We start from the raw sequence: 14,082 nt of genomic DNA, 5'->3' as shown, positions 1-14,082 counted from the left end.
ATTTCCCATTGCTTATATATATTATTTGTAACAGTTTACTGTCAGAAGGAAAAAGGACTTTGTTTATTCCAAAAATACAATTAAACAAAAAATTTGATATCCCCGCAAACATATTCTGAGCGTTCAGAATATATGAGTCCGAAAGGAGTCCTAGGTAGGTAAGAAACATGGGTGAGTGAAACATGTGTGATTTGTTGTTGCTAGCGGTAGATCAAATACACATGCAACAACAACCACACGCTCGTCCAGTTACACTTACGAAGAATACAGCAATTACACAGAAGCGCGAATTCCACTAATTATACTTTTTTGTAAAAAGGCACAAGATAAAAAGTTATGCTCTGGGTTTATTAAAGCAGAATACATATCTTTGTGTACATTATATAAATACTTATTTTTTGCTTACAATGTTTGTCAAATGAGGAATGTAATTAAGTAACTTAACAACTTATTCAAAACTTTGATTATATTAATTTAAATTGCAAACTCAATTTTGCGCTTTCCGTTTGGGAATCTTTGTATTATCCGTTCAGTGTCAATTTCAATATCTAAGGGCCAGTTTCAGTGGCAGTTTAAACTTAGATTACGTAAACTGAATTTAAAATTAACAGCTAACTGACATTTGATTGCCTAATCTTCGTTTAAAGCAGCCGGCTCGGGCGTTTAAACTAAGTCACTGAAAAACTGGCCCTAAGTGTACGTGTAAAAGTGCTAGACCTATCAGTCTTTTTTCATTCATGGTACTATGGAACCATGTTTTTAGCTGGCGAAGGGTAACTTCTTTCTGAAGTAGCTAGAAGTGTATTCAGAATGCGGAGAAGTTTGTTAACCAACGGAAAAGCATATTCGTCGCCACATTTACCAAGAACTTCTGCTGCTGATTTTAGGTATGGCTTTTCGCTTACCTCATTTGCTCATCGTTCTGACCACACTTTATGTTCCAAACTGATAGCGTATTTATGTAGCGTATTATATTCCCTAATTTTATATGTATGGAAGTAACAGTTCAACTCAAAAATGTTTATGTAATGTATATTTCGGCAATCTTTCTCGGAGATCGAGCTAAATATTATGCAATAGCGGTATAAATATTACCTTTCGATAATAATCTTCGGCGCTAGATGCACGATAATTAGTTCCGCTCTTCGAGGAAGAACAATGTCCAAATCAAGAATGATAGAATACAAGATTGCGCCAATCGAGCTGAGAGCAATTGGCCGTGACGTCAAAATATACCAGAATGAGAGAGCAAGACGAACTCGACAAGAAAAAGAAGAAGCATCGAACAAAAGGCAGTATTGCCAAGTTTTGAATTTGAAAAAGCACCAAATTTTTGTTGGTGTATTTTATGGACTTTATATGAATACATAATTTTATTGTAAGGATGCCGATTCAAATTAATAAAAATCAATGTTTCTTGCACAACGGTCGATTTCTTCTGGCATTATTGAAGGTGCTGCACATATTTCATTGTCGCTTATGATTGTCACTGTGCCATGATTTTGTTTAAATTTTTGTAAAATTGATTAGCACACTTACGATTGCTATAAATTTTGCTTCCACTTTTTTAAGATTTTCTAATTTGAAGTCTTCAAACTAAAAACAAAAGCACCAAAAACGCACCAAGCACAAAACTCAAAAATGTTCGCGTTTTGAATACCCACTAAATTTGGTGCGAAAAGCATTAAGTTGGCAACAGTGAATGTAAACAAAAGTATATTATGACGTCAGCGATTGGGTGGATGCTGTCAAATCGACGAAGAGATGGTTAGCGGTCCGCGAATGGCGCGACCTTTATTCTCTGGATCGTGTGTCCAAATAGTATAATTCCTTAGCGATATCGATGACACTGTGAGACAAATGGTAAGGGTCATTGATCGGGACGGGTTCAAACTACCGGGGAAAGTTATATCGGTAAAAAAGAAGTTATACGTGTCCCGGCGTTTCGCTGGGTCACGTCTAGGAATCGAGATATATCGATTTGAAGTTAGTAACTATCATATAGGGGAAATTGTCACCTTTGGTGGTCTTTTTTTTGACATAACTCGAGAACCACTAGTCCGATTTTGCTCAAACAAATTTAAAAAAATTTAAAATTACAATTCCTTTAATCGGTTCATATAACGTTTTTCTATATAATCAACAGTTTTGCCGGTAAAAATAAATGTATGAAGAAAAAAAATATTTTTTGCCTAAAATATTAAATTTTTTTATTTTTTAAATTCATAAAAAATCCAAAACGGAAAAAAGCAGCTAGCCTCAGAGTCCGATGAACATGGCGAGCGCTTCCATCAAGTGGCAATGCCAATGGAAACGCGATATAAAGGCAAAAGGCTCGATTCGCTGGTGGCTGAAATTTGTTGGTGGTCGCAAAAGACGTACGATCCCGACAATGAAGATGAAGAAGAAGAATATACAATGGGAGTTATACGACTTGCCTTTTTTCCGTTTTGGATTTTTTATGAATTTAAAAAATAAAAAAATTTTATATTTTAGGCAAAAAATATTTTTTTTCTTCATACATTTATTTTTACCGGCAAAACTGTTGATTATATAGAAAAACGTTATATGAACAGACTAAAGGAATTGTAATTTTTAATTTTTTTAAATTTGTTTGAGCAAAATCGGACTAGTGGTTCTCGAGTTATGTCAAAAAAAGACCACCAAAGGTGACAATTTCCCCTATATGATAGTAACTAACTTCAAATCGATATATATCGATTCCTAGACGTGACCCAGCGAAACGCCGGGCCACGTATAACTTGTTTTTGACCGATATAACATTTCCCGTTGGTTTCATCCCATCCCGATTTTGACTGTCGCATAGTGTAACTAACGCGGCAAACGCTTTTTCTACGCATTTTGCTATTATCCCCCTTCAAATTTCTGGTTACACAGTTGAATGTGAATAGTTCTTATCACAACTTTACGACACTCACATATTGGCAAGATTTCACCATTTATTTTAAAATTATGTATTTTTAATTATTGTTTTTTAAAGGTATAGCATATTTTTAACAGAAACCATATAAATCCAAGTTTCAATCTTTGCGCCAAATTAAAAAAGAAATCAACAAACTTTGTAAAAATTTTGAGCTTTTTAACTAGAATTTTCAGAAACATTTTCAGTATGCAGTTTTGTAGCCCAATTTTAAGTACCATTGATTTTTGGGAATTTATTTCATCGAAGGTGTTGCTCATTTTCTCGAATTAAAAAAAAAAATCGTTGAAAATGTTTTGTGTTTGTTGCAAACAAGGGGACTTCATATTACAACAAACACATCATTTTGAGGTTATGAAGTACCGCGGCGAAAACCTAAATTCGCGAGTACCACCACCTTGTATACATAAATTCGTCTTGATCACTTGCTTCACCATATCCGAAATGTGTATTTCGTTTACGAAGACGAGGCGAACATGAGGTGTGAAATAGTGATGTAAAAATATGTAAACTTTTACCTACTCTCAGACTTCTAAATTTTCTAAAAATCCCTCCATTTAACTTGTTCATGTACTACTTTTTGTCAAATGTAACTGGACTACCTATGTGCACTATTTTGCTTTATTACTTAATTGTTAAGTTTAAAAGTTGGTCATATTGCTCAACGAGAAATGAAATAAAGCAAATTTGTGTTATTTCACATTCAAGGAAATTGAATTTTTATTTCACAAATTTGATTTTAAGTATATACAAATTAGAAATACATCAACATGCCATTCACTATTCCTTAAAAGCACCAAGTAAATGTAGGCAACATATTAACACAGCTGATATGCACTTTGACACTTCATCCATTTTAACCGGAGAAAAAGTCCGAGCTGTTTCCGGCAGGAAGAAAAAGACAATACTTATGAAAAGCTACGTTCCAATTTTCGCTCTCTATTACCCATTTTGTTGAGTACGGGAATGATTTCTGGGCTGTTTTGGGCACCCGCGGGATCCCGCGTTGCGTACGGGAAAGAACCTCTTATCTATGTATATCCCTGTTAGGTAGGGCTCAGATAAGATACACTCTGTTCAGTTTATAATTAGAGATCACTGACATTTCAGAGCATCTTTTAAGTTGTTCTTTAAAAATTAAGAAATTTGTTACAAAGTATCAATTATGAGGTTATACACAACCTTTTTCAATATTTTCCCTCCACAAGTTGGAGGAATATCAACCATCGAGTATGCTATAGCTCGTAAATTCTTTATATAAACTCAAAACTTTTGAGTATAGGATGCGCCCTACTTATATTTAAGTATATTTTTTTGTTAAATATGATAGTTTATGTATGTTTAAATTTTCACTCTGCTTTAACTATTTCCAGACCGCATTTTATTGAAGCGCTTCTACCGATGTATGTACGGTGACATAAAAGGCGCCAAGAAGCTCATAAAAATTAATTACAGTATGCGCAATAAGCATTCGCACATCTTTCTCGAACGTGACCCAACCGATGCGGATAGTAAACAAACATTCGATTATGCGTGAGTATACTTGCAATCAAATAGACATTTCAATTAATTTGAAATTTGTCAGGGATCTGATACCACTGCCGGGTCTTACACCAGAAGGTTACAAAGTGAGCTGTTATCGTTTAGTAGATTTTGATCCAGCGAAGGTTAGTTGAGTTACTTTACGCGTGTTTTTAAAAAATTTTAGACTGTTTAAATTGGATTTTCGCAAGGTGAATCATACCGCCGATACCAAAGCATTTTTCATGGTCTCCGATTGTCGTTTTAACACATATGATGGCTTTGCTTCCGACGAGGAGAATGTAGAAACATTTGCTAATGGTGATGTGCAAATTTTCGATATGAATGGCTACACACTGAAGCACCTCAGTAGGATGACTTTCAGTACACTGCGCATATACATGGCTTTCCTGCAGGAGGCATTGCCCGTTCATTTAAAGGCAATCCATATCATTAACTGCCCCCCATATCTGGATAAGGTGGTTAGCATTATGAAGCCTTTTATAAGTAGTGAAGTCTTCAAACTGGTGAGTCAAAATAATTACATGTTCATATAAAGTTTAAATGTGCAAAATCTGTACCTCATATCTTTTCAAAGATACGATTTCATACCGTCAGCTTGGACAGCCTTTACGAACATGTACCACGTAGCATACTGCCGGAAGAATATGGCGGAACAGGGGGAAAAATCGCAGACCTTAAGGCAATACTTTTGTCTGAACTGGCGCACAAGAGGTGAGTTTGCCAAAAGCATAAAATATTTTTGAGCAAAAAAACACTCAATGTTTTATGTTTAAATTTAGAGATTATCTGATGGATCCAAGTCATTGGAAAATTGAAGCAGACAAGGAAAATGCTGAGCGTCGCCGTTGGCTGTTTAAATAATACCTACATATGTATTTGTTTTTTTTATTATTTAAAAGTTAAATTTCAGAACCAATCCAGTAACCATGATTATTCTCTATTTTAGCACAGTATAATTAAGAAAACGTTTATTTATGCGTGAAAACTTTTCTGTGAAACTATGTAATACATGTTACAAAAATATTTTATTTGGGTTTGTTCGCTTGTGGGTTTCTGCCAGTTGTTTTTCTTTCTGTACATGATCCGCGACTTTTCCTGAAACCCTATTGAGTCTCGAATGGCCAAAGAGGTCTTTCCAAATGTTGTGCTCAACCTCAGTCTGCATAGCCTTATTCTTTTACACGGATCCCCAATTTAGACATAGCATCGTAGACGCAGGTTCTCTTCGTGCTTTCAAAAGCAGCTTTAAAATCAAGGAAAAGGTGGTGAGTGTGAATTTTTTTGGCGACATTCCTTTCTAGGATATGGCATACTGTGGAGATCCGTTCAACAACCTATACATTGATCTGGGGTTTTCTTCAACAATCGAGCGTGTTTTCACCATTTCTCTAGTTTACACTGGACGTCTGATACAAAATACCGATCTTCGTTTAGCAGGAACTAGCCCCGGTCTTGAAACCATTTGATTGCTGTCTTATTTTCTGATAGAATTTTCGAGCCACATTCCTGCCTTCCACCCACCGAAGACGCTCCCAAAGTCGAAAGGTCCTTCCACGAGGTCATAAAAATAGAATCACTTAAGCGGAAGCGACATAACCTGCATGCGCGTGTCACAAGCCGCAGCCAGTATGCTATAGAGGAAAACCATCGAAAGAATAAGTATGCAATAATGATTGAGGACAGCTGCCATGGCTTCCTACGACGATGACTGCTCTATTTTGATAACTATCTCAACGAAGTGGAAATACATCGCCAGAAATCTGCAAAAGAATAGCAGTCGAGCCTAACAACTGCAACATCTAGTTACTTTTCTTCATTCTGCCAGATTTGGCTGATTAAACATTGCATGTGTTACTTTTTGATGTTGTGTACGTTTAGGCCCCATTGCGTGGCGAATGTCAGAATTGCAAAAGTGACTTCGTTGCGAGTGCACGTGTTTCCACTGTGTCGTGGGGTGCGTTCACTTAAAATTACATCTTAAAAAGCTTTTATTAATATTTTGCCCACTTTGTAACGACAAGGTTGATCGCGCAGAAGTTGCTAAAGTCGCGTGTGTGGATTGTGGCGCCTACTTCCATGCTTCATGCGCCAAAATTACCGCGTTTGAATACATGAAATCAAACAACGTGAAGCATCGCTGTGACGGTTGTAACTTTTTGCGTCGTAAGTCTGCATCAGCAGCAGTTGCCATGTACCACGGCTGTAGTATCATCAGATTCGGGCTTATCCGTTCCTTCTGGGTCGAGGATTCTCCCACATCCCGCCAGCAAATCTTCGACGGCTGTGCTCCCTAAGCAAAACCCAACTGCTCAAGAATGATAGAATACAAGATTGCGCCGATCAGAGAGGATTTTAGAGAATAACTTTTGTGTGACGTCACACTGGTGCAATTGCGAGAGAGAAATGCCAAAACGTGAGCAAGAGTGGAAGAAGAAGAAAAAATGTTGCAAGGAAAACGTAAACAAGTTGCACAAGTGTGACGTCATGCAAACAACGATTCTGTCAAATTCGTTAAGAGAGGAATAGCGGTCCGAGATCAGCGCAACCTTTGTATTCTCTCAATCGTGCCAACTGCTAACAACAACCAAAAACAACAAGCTCAGAAGTCAACCAACAATGCCAAGTCAACCATCAATGCCAGCACTAATATCAAGGGAAATTATAAGGCATGTCAAATCGGTACGATTTGCAAAGTATATTTTATACTTGTAATCAAAGTATTAAATGTTTCAAATGGAAACTGCCAGCCGATTTGAAATCGTACGATTTGTATAACATGCCTGTATAGCAGAGGCGGGCATTTTTTGATTTTCCAAACACATGTAATTGGGCTTCAAAATGCTGTTTGCTGCGACGTCGACACATGTATACTATCATCGCCTTCGTGCGTCTTACGAACCCGCTTTCGCAAACTTTTTTCTCAAAACCAGTTACAAATACAACGTCGCGTTCTTACGTGATCTTGTATTTTTGGTTCATGTCAAATCAGTTGCTGTTGAGAGTGTTCGGACGTGCAAAGTTTTCTTAGTGGTAAATAAGCATGAAAAATTGTGGTTCATTCCAAAACAATATGGTAGATTCAAATAAATAAATTTATAAATATGTTATAAGCACTTATGGTTAGCTGATTAAGTTAAGTGACATTTTGACCAGTTTTGGCTAATTACATTTTTTGTTTATTTATTGTTTTTTTTTTGCTGACGGTGCTAGGCATTTTCTTTCATATAAAAGAAATTGCCAATCATTAAAAACCAACACGATTTCTTAGCGCTTGAAATTTGTACTTTGAGCTACTAAATTTTAATGGGCTATAAAACTGCATACCTAAAACTTTTCTAGAAATCTAAAGATGCCTTTTTTTTAAATGATCTATCATTTTCTGATAGAGAATCATTCTCTGATATACATTGATAATTTTCGTGTTGATGTATATTACTTTCACCAACCCTACATTTAATAAAGGACGCTGCTTTTAATTCTAAAAGCTTTTTCGACGACCCTCTTTCACCTTTTCAAAATGACTATGACACAGTTTGTAATGTCTTTTTAAACAAGACATAACATTGCGACTGATAACGCGAAAGCAAATCACGCATTTCGCACACCAATCCATGTTTTCTATGAAAAAAATGTATTTCCCATTCCTCCCGAAACATTTTGCATTATTCGATTAGTTGCGCAGTGAAGTCTCAGCAGCAACTGATTTGATTTGCTTTGCCGAAGTGCTACCAATCAGTCAATCGTCAATTATCGTAAGACGCACGAAGTTGATCATGTCATCCATGTGTCGACGTCGCAGCAAGCAATGTTGTTTTCTGTTGTAGACAATACCCATTCATTAATGCGCAAATGAAAAAATTAAAAAAAAAAGAAGTTCCAAGGTCTGAAAGTTTTTTAGCTTACGGTGGTAGAAGTAGTAGAAATGTAATTTTGCAAAAAAAAGTGTTATCTATTCCACAAATATGGGAACATCCGAGCACTGGCTGTTGAGCAAAACTTCGCTGCTTCGTACACAAGCGCATGTGTGTGATAGTGTGGGTGCCCACCTCTGCTGTATAGCAACAACAACAACACAGGCATCAACAGAACGGAACCAATAGAACGACCTCATAATGGGCCTGAGCACACTAACCTGCTCAGTCGGACTGAGCAGTCCACCACTCGAACGCACACTGGACTGGGTAGTCGGCCGAAAACAGGCTTCAGTTTTGTATACATGAACTACGCATGATTGTGTTAGTGCCTGTGACACATGCACACAAAACGAAATAGCCCTGTGCGGAAAATCTCTAGTTCTGAACTGGTGCGCTTCTAGTACATATAGACCAAGCACTGGTTCGCGATAAATCTCTTTTGCATGCAAGCAACTGGCGAATTTAACATGGCGATGCCCTAGGAAGTGTCAATTGCCCCCCGCTTCATCCCTTTTTCGATAGTTCTGAACTAGTCCTAAATTCTATAATTCCGAACCAGTTCGAAAATCGACAGACGAAAGAAAAAAGTATTATGATTTTTCAATCTTTTTGGTTCATCCGTGGCGCGATTTTAAGTTATTTAGGAAGAAATGTGTTTTCAATGTGAAATTAAATTTGTTTGAATGAAGAAATGTACGTTTACATACCTTTAGCTGTAGCTGAGTTTGCAGATACGCTCACTGTTATTTCTTAAATTCCAGACGGTCCCAAGATGTTGAAATGTTAACACAAATTTTAGTTTTGTATTACCAAGCTATGAAAAAGCATATGCGAAGCACAGAATAGAAGCGTATTTGAACGAAAAAGTCGCCGAACACATATCTATGTAAAGTAAATAAACCCCCCGCTGCATTGCTTATTCGATAATTCCGAACTAGTTCTAAATTCGACAAATAAGATCTAGTTCGTTCTGCATCCCTTTTTCTATAGTTCTTCGTTGAGTCATTTACCAGTACGCGCGCGTTTTAACTTACAGCGACTTGGCACAGTAAAGAGGTCACCACGAATGTCGACAAATACATTTCGGCATTTAAGGGAATTTGGTATCTTTAACCTACATTGAATTTCTGTAGTCCAGCGATTCTCACCTATTTAGTCTTGTTATCGCCAGCGTGTGAAGAACAAAAATTTCTTCAATTTTAACAGGTAAAAATTTCACTACTAAAAATTTAGAAATGTTCTTAAAACTTGCAAAGAAATTTGGAAAAGAAATATCACTGTTTTTGTTGTCAGTAGGGTGGGAGTGTCATTGAAAAAATTAGAGCGAGAAGTTTTTCTTAAAAACCCTTTCATTATTGAATCATGGGTGTCGAGTGCGTTCCGATTACGAATACAGCTTTTTCAGCCGAGTACCTTTCAAATGTTCGGAATTAATTAAATTAATTGAATAAACGAATATTTACCTACTTCTTTAATAAGTAAAACGACAACGAACTTGTTGATTCAAATTAATGTTGATAAAAATGCAACCGTGTGCCACAATCCTGCTTGTAAATTCTTACTGGCATAAATTTTCCCAGCACGAATTTGCAACTTCCCCTCCAAATGAAATGTCAAAATTGTGGGTGAAACTTTCCATTATGGCCGTCCGTTAAAGGTGCGGTGGGCGAAGGGGGAGTGGGCGTGGCACCTCCAGCCGACCTTTTTGGAGAGGGCATGAACCGCCATTGAAAAAAATGTAACCCCCGACCACCTAGGCCCCCTATGGTTCCCTAAGGACCCCTTAGGAAAATGGCCAAAACGCGCTATTTTTACTTGCGTCCACAGTATTTTTGCGTAGAATTCCTTTCTGCGTAGGCGGCCTTCGGCCGCGCGTAGGGATTATAACCCTTACTACGTAGAATTCTCCTTTCTGTGTGACCTAACTGGGGCTACCGCCCCAGTGATGTAACCTTGTATTGTATTGTATTTCGAGGTATTGCGTCCAAAGGGTATCCCGATCCAAAAAAACAAATTGCACACTCTTGTAGCCAAGGGTCTAAATATTATTTTAACATCCTTTTTGTAATTTTTGGTCACTAATTTATTTACAAATTGGGTTAGAAATATGCCCTTTTTTGTAAAATTCGGAAATTAGCGTAAATTTATCACTCCTATTCTCCTTAAAGCAGCTACTTCAGCAATATATTTTTATATTCTCCTTCACTTTACACTTTACTCGATGAGTTATAACTTTCTTTATAACATTAATATTAACCAATTAATCACAATTTATTAAATAAAAACACCTTCTAAATCATGCGTCTGACTTTGGTTTCATATTCAAATTAAATGGCGTAGTTCAGCTGTCAAACTCCAAAATATGCAAAAGAATGAGAGACAAAAGAAAATAGGATATAACCCTGTAAGTATTAAAAATATACAAAGGTGGTCTCTGCAAAAGGTGTTCAGCTCCTTTTCTTCGCAAAACAGAAAGGAGAATTCTAGTGTCTAAGGGTTATAATCCCTAAGTGCGGCCGAAGGCCGCCTACGCATAAAGATGTTCTCTGCGGAAGGTGTTCAGCCCTCCTTTTGCCAGATAACCACCTTGGGATAACTTCTTTTATTTAAAAACCCTACAGATTCTGTTAGTTAGGTTATATTCCACTTCAAACTGCTCAATTTCCCCTCGGTAAATGCTCTTTTTCGCCCATTTTCAAACAGTTCCCTAGGGGTCTGTGGGAGGCCCCGAAAGGGGGTGCGACTTTTCGTAAAGCGGGGGCTGTCCCCTCTCGAATGGGAGGATTTAGGGGCCACGCCTTGCCCCCTCCGCCCCTACCCTAAAAACGACGTGCAAATAACTAAACATTTCCCAAATTTTGTGCATAGCGAACACTCCTATAGTTACTAAAACTATGTTCACATTACCAACATAAAATACTTAGTTTCGTTTAAAATACCTCACTAAATTAAGTGCGTTCATACACGCGATTCTTTATTTTTCTTGACAGCTTTGTAGCAACCCTGTGTTATTATTTATTTAACCAAAGGAGATCGCGAATGTGAGTAATTGCGTATATTTTTATATTCTGAGTTGTTTGTGGTAATTTTTTAGATTTTAGATGAGTGATCAAAAGAGAAAGCTTCTGGAAATATTTTACAAACTACCACGCGCGATTATTAAAAACAAAAACGTCCAAACACAATGACATATCAGTTATGGGACAATACTTTTTTCGATTATTATCGATAAAATTAGAACCTACAGATTTATTCGTGATTTGGTTCTTGGTTTAAGATAAACTACGTACTTTCAACTTAATTTACTGAGAGACTTTACAAGGCGAAATTACTTAGTTTGTACTTAATTTATGCGTAAATTAAGAGTGACCTCTAAATTACGCTAATGGGAACATAGTTTTAAGCGAAGAGTTTGGAAGCATACAAAATAATTTTAGTATGCAGAGTTTACATTGCACACAAAGTCGATGCATCGAAAAAAAAATACAGCGATATATCGATTTATATCAGAGGGTAAAAAACATCGGTTTTATTCGATACATCGAATAGCAAACATCGATGTTTCCGATGCATCGATGTTTTTTTTGCATCCGTAGCTGAAATTTTCCTTGTAAATACACTGGTTGAGCAAGCTTTTGCGGAAGATGTCTGCTGTATTTAATGGCCTAAAAACAGCTAAAAGGCTGCAAGCTGCCAATCCCGCGCTTTTTCAGAATCTGGCCAAAACCTGTAAGTATATAAACGACTTCATGCTGCGCTGCAGTTTACAACATAACATATTGCTATGCATTTTGTTTATGTAACTGCGTGCAGTTCATATATGTAAATATCTACATGCTTATGTTAATATTTGTATTATAGACGCTACATGGAATAAAGACTACAAACCAGCCACAATTCCGAAATCGGACAAGGAACGTGAATCGGCTGCCAAAAAATACTATCTACTGCCAGAGGAATATCGCCCATATGTGGATAATGGATTAGGCTATGGTGACTACCCAGACTTGGGCAAGTCACTTGGTATTGAAGCAAAGGATCCCTACTACCCCTATGATTTTCCCGAGCATAAGCGTAATCTGCATGAGACGGTGAATATATTCCCTACCACTTATAAAAATGTTTGCTTCTTGAAAAACACTGACCATTCACTATGGTGACAAAGTAAAATTAATGTCTCCTTTGCTAAACGGAATATTTTTATTTGCAGCTACATGCTGATATTGATTTATACGGGGAGGATCGCTACTCACAGCCTGAGCAGCCACGATTCACAAATAGTCAATACTGGCTTACCTTTTTAGGAGTTATGTTTGGCTGCTTGGCTCTATATTACTGGTTAGAAAATTATCGTATGTATCGACCAGTTGCGGTTAAACAATATCCAGGTGATGGAAGAAAGCACTACACATTCGAGGGTTAACAATGCTACACATTTAAATGTTGAGGGAATTACCAAATGCAATGGATATTCATATGAACTTCCTAGAATATTTTTATTTCCAAGCAGTTGTATATGTACATAATATGTACTACTTACCAACGATTCAATAATAAATAATTAAAATTAATTTCATGTTGAATCATGCTACGTATGTATGTACCCTAAATAATATAAACATCAAATTGAAATAATAAAAGTAACCGATTGCAAATAAAGCCAATATAAGAGTATTTAAAAAAAAAGTAACACTTTTGAAGCTTTAGATTTGCAAATTGGATGATAGTTAAAAATTGCAACTTCAAAAAACAAGTTCTTTCGAACTACAGTGATTGCTGCAGCGTTACTTTTTGTAAACTAGCATCATGTTCCGCAATACTTTTATCGATTATCAGTTAAGGATTTGCAACATTGCATCTATAAAGTAAGAAACGGTATTTATGGCGTAGGGCTGTGTTTAGGAATGAAAACGTTGAGTAGTAACATGATTCAATAATACCTGTGGCAAGCACAATAACCATACCGAGTTTGATACAAATTGGTAGAATGGTTACCGAGATACATATATGTGATCAAAAGTGGGCGGTGCCACGCCCATTTTCAAAAATTGTATCAAACATATTTCTTGGTAAAGAACTTGAAAGCATCAATTTTGAATACATTAGCTTTAATATTTACTGATTAAGGGCCGGTTGTTCAATGTCTGATTAGCACAAATCGGAGGTAGAAGCTCCGTTTAGATACAACGACTGCTTTATCGATCACATGTTATATGCATGATTTCGAAATCGTCGATAATGATGTTTAACCGGCAAGTAGTGATAACCAGACATTGAACAACCGGCCCTTATTGAGGATTTCGTATTTCTCTAAATTACCGTTTTATGGGATGTGTGGGTTATTGTCCGATATCAAAAATGTTCGGCCATTTGGTATACTGTACCAAAGAACGTAGATAACAAGAAGGAACAACTCGTTATAATTATGGCGAGTGCGCAACAGGGCCAATCAAAAAACGCACTAGGGCCAAAGAGAAGGCACGCTCCTGTTGCGCACTTTCGCTACAATTATAAAGAGTTGTCCTTTCTTGGCATCAACGTTCTTTGACTGTACCAAGGTCAACAACTGTGCCAAGTTTGGAAGAAATTGGTGCAGTGGTTACCAAGATATCGTCATCTGAAATGCAAAATGACGTAACAACATCGCCACTGAAATGGAGTCTTGACAAAATTTTTTTTTCA

At 36.9% G+C, this 14,082-nt stretch overlaps 2 protein-coding genes across 3 annotated transcripts; both read left to right on the top strand.

The window, feature by feature from the left end:
• The first annotated feature begins 4,307 nt into the window (after positions 1–4,307).
• Positions 4,308–6,789, top strand: LOC118748984 (alpha-tocopherol transfer protein-like). 2 transcript variants are annotated; one of them, XR_004994125.1, is made up of 6 exons: positions 4,308–4,474; positions 4,527–4,608; positions 4,675–4,989; positions 5,061–5,197; positions 5,266–6,440; positions 6,508–6,789. XR_004994125.1 is itself a non-coding variant. In XM_036483759.1 (5 exons), exons 1-5 carry the CDS (start codon positions 4,347–4,349, stop codon positions 5,345–5,347), a joined length of 744 nt encoding a protein of 247 aa, XP_036339652.1. In that variant the 5' UTR covers positions 4,308–4,346; the 3' UTR covers positions 5,348–6,789. The 2 variants fall into 2 exon arrangements, 1 of the variants encoding a protein (XP_036339652.1); XM_036483759.1 differs by having other exon boundaries at positions 5,266–6,789.
• A 5,154-nt stretch (positions 6,790–11,943) lies between these two features.
• On the top strand, positions 11,944–12,960 carry LOC118748274 (NADH dehydrogenase [ubiquinone] 1 beta subcomplex subunit 8, mitochondrial-like). Its single transcript, XM_036482648.1, has 3 exons — positions 11,944–12,129; positions 12,262–12,491; positions 12,611–12,960. The coding sequence occupies exons 1-3, from the start codon at positions 12,045–12,047 to the stop codon at positions 12,821–12,823; spliced, it is 528 nt and encodes a 175-aa protein (XP_036338541.1). The 5' UTR covers positions 11,944–12,044; the 3' UTR covers positions 12,824–12,960.
• The last annotated feature ends 1,122 nt before the right edge of the window (positions 12,961–14,082 follow it).

This window comes from Rhagoletis pomonella, unplaced genomic scaffold (genome assembly GCF_013731165.1).
Source record: "Rhagoletis pomonella isolate Grant_MI unplaced genomic scaffold, Rhpom_1.0 Rhpom_scaffold_00013, whole genome shotgun sequence".
NCBI classification, from domain to species: Eukaryota; Metazoa; Arthropoda; class Insecta; order Diptera; family Tephritidae; genus Rhagoletis; species Rhagoletis pomonella.
Note: the sequence above shows the minus strand (reverse complement) of the source record. Positions and strands in the feature narration are given on the sequence as shown.

Excerpts from the sequence above, each read along its gene's own strand:
- LOC118748274 (XM_036482648.1), top strand. The coding sequence starts at position 12,045 with ATGTCTGCTGTATTTAATGGCCTAAAAACAGCTAAAAGGCTGCAAGCT. Across the intron at positions 12,130-12,261 it reads TCAGAATCTGGCCAAAACCT|ACGCTACATGGAATAAAGAC; the intron begins GTAAGTATATAA and ends TTTGTATTATAG. Across the intron at positions 12,492-12,610 it reads AGCGTAATCTGCATGAGACG|CTACATGCTGATATTGATTT; the intron begins GTGAATATATTC and ends TTTTATTTGCAG.
- LOC118748984 (XM_036483759.1), top strand. The coding sequence starts at position 4,347 with ATGTACGGTGACATAAAAGGCGCCAAGAAGCTCATAAAAATTAATTAC. Across the intron at positions 4,990-5,060 it reads GTAGTGAAGTCTTCAAACTG|ATACGATTTCATACCGTCAG; the intron begins GTGAGTCAAAAT and ends ATCTTTTCAAAG. Across the intron at positions 5,198-5,265 it reads TCTGAACTGGCGCACAAGAG|AGATTATCTGATGGATCCAA; the intron begins GTGAGTTTGCCA and ends GTTTAAATTTAG.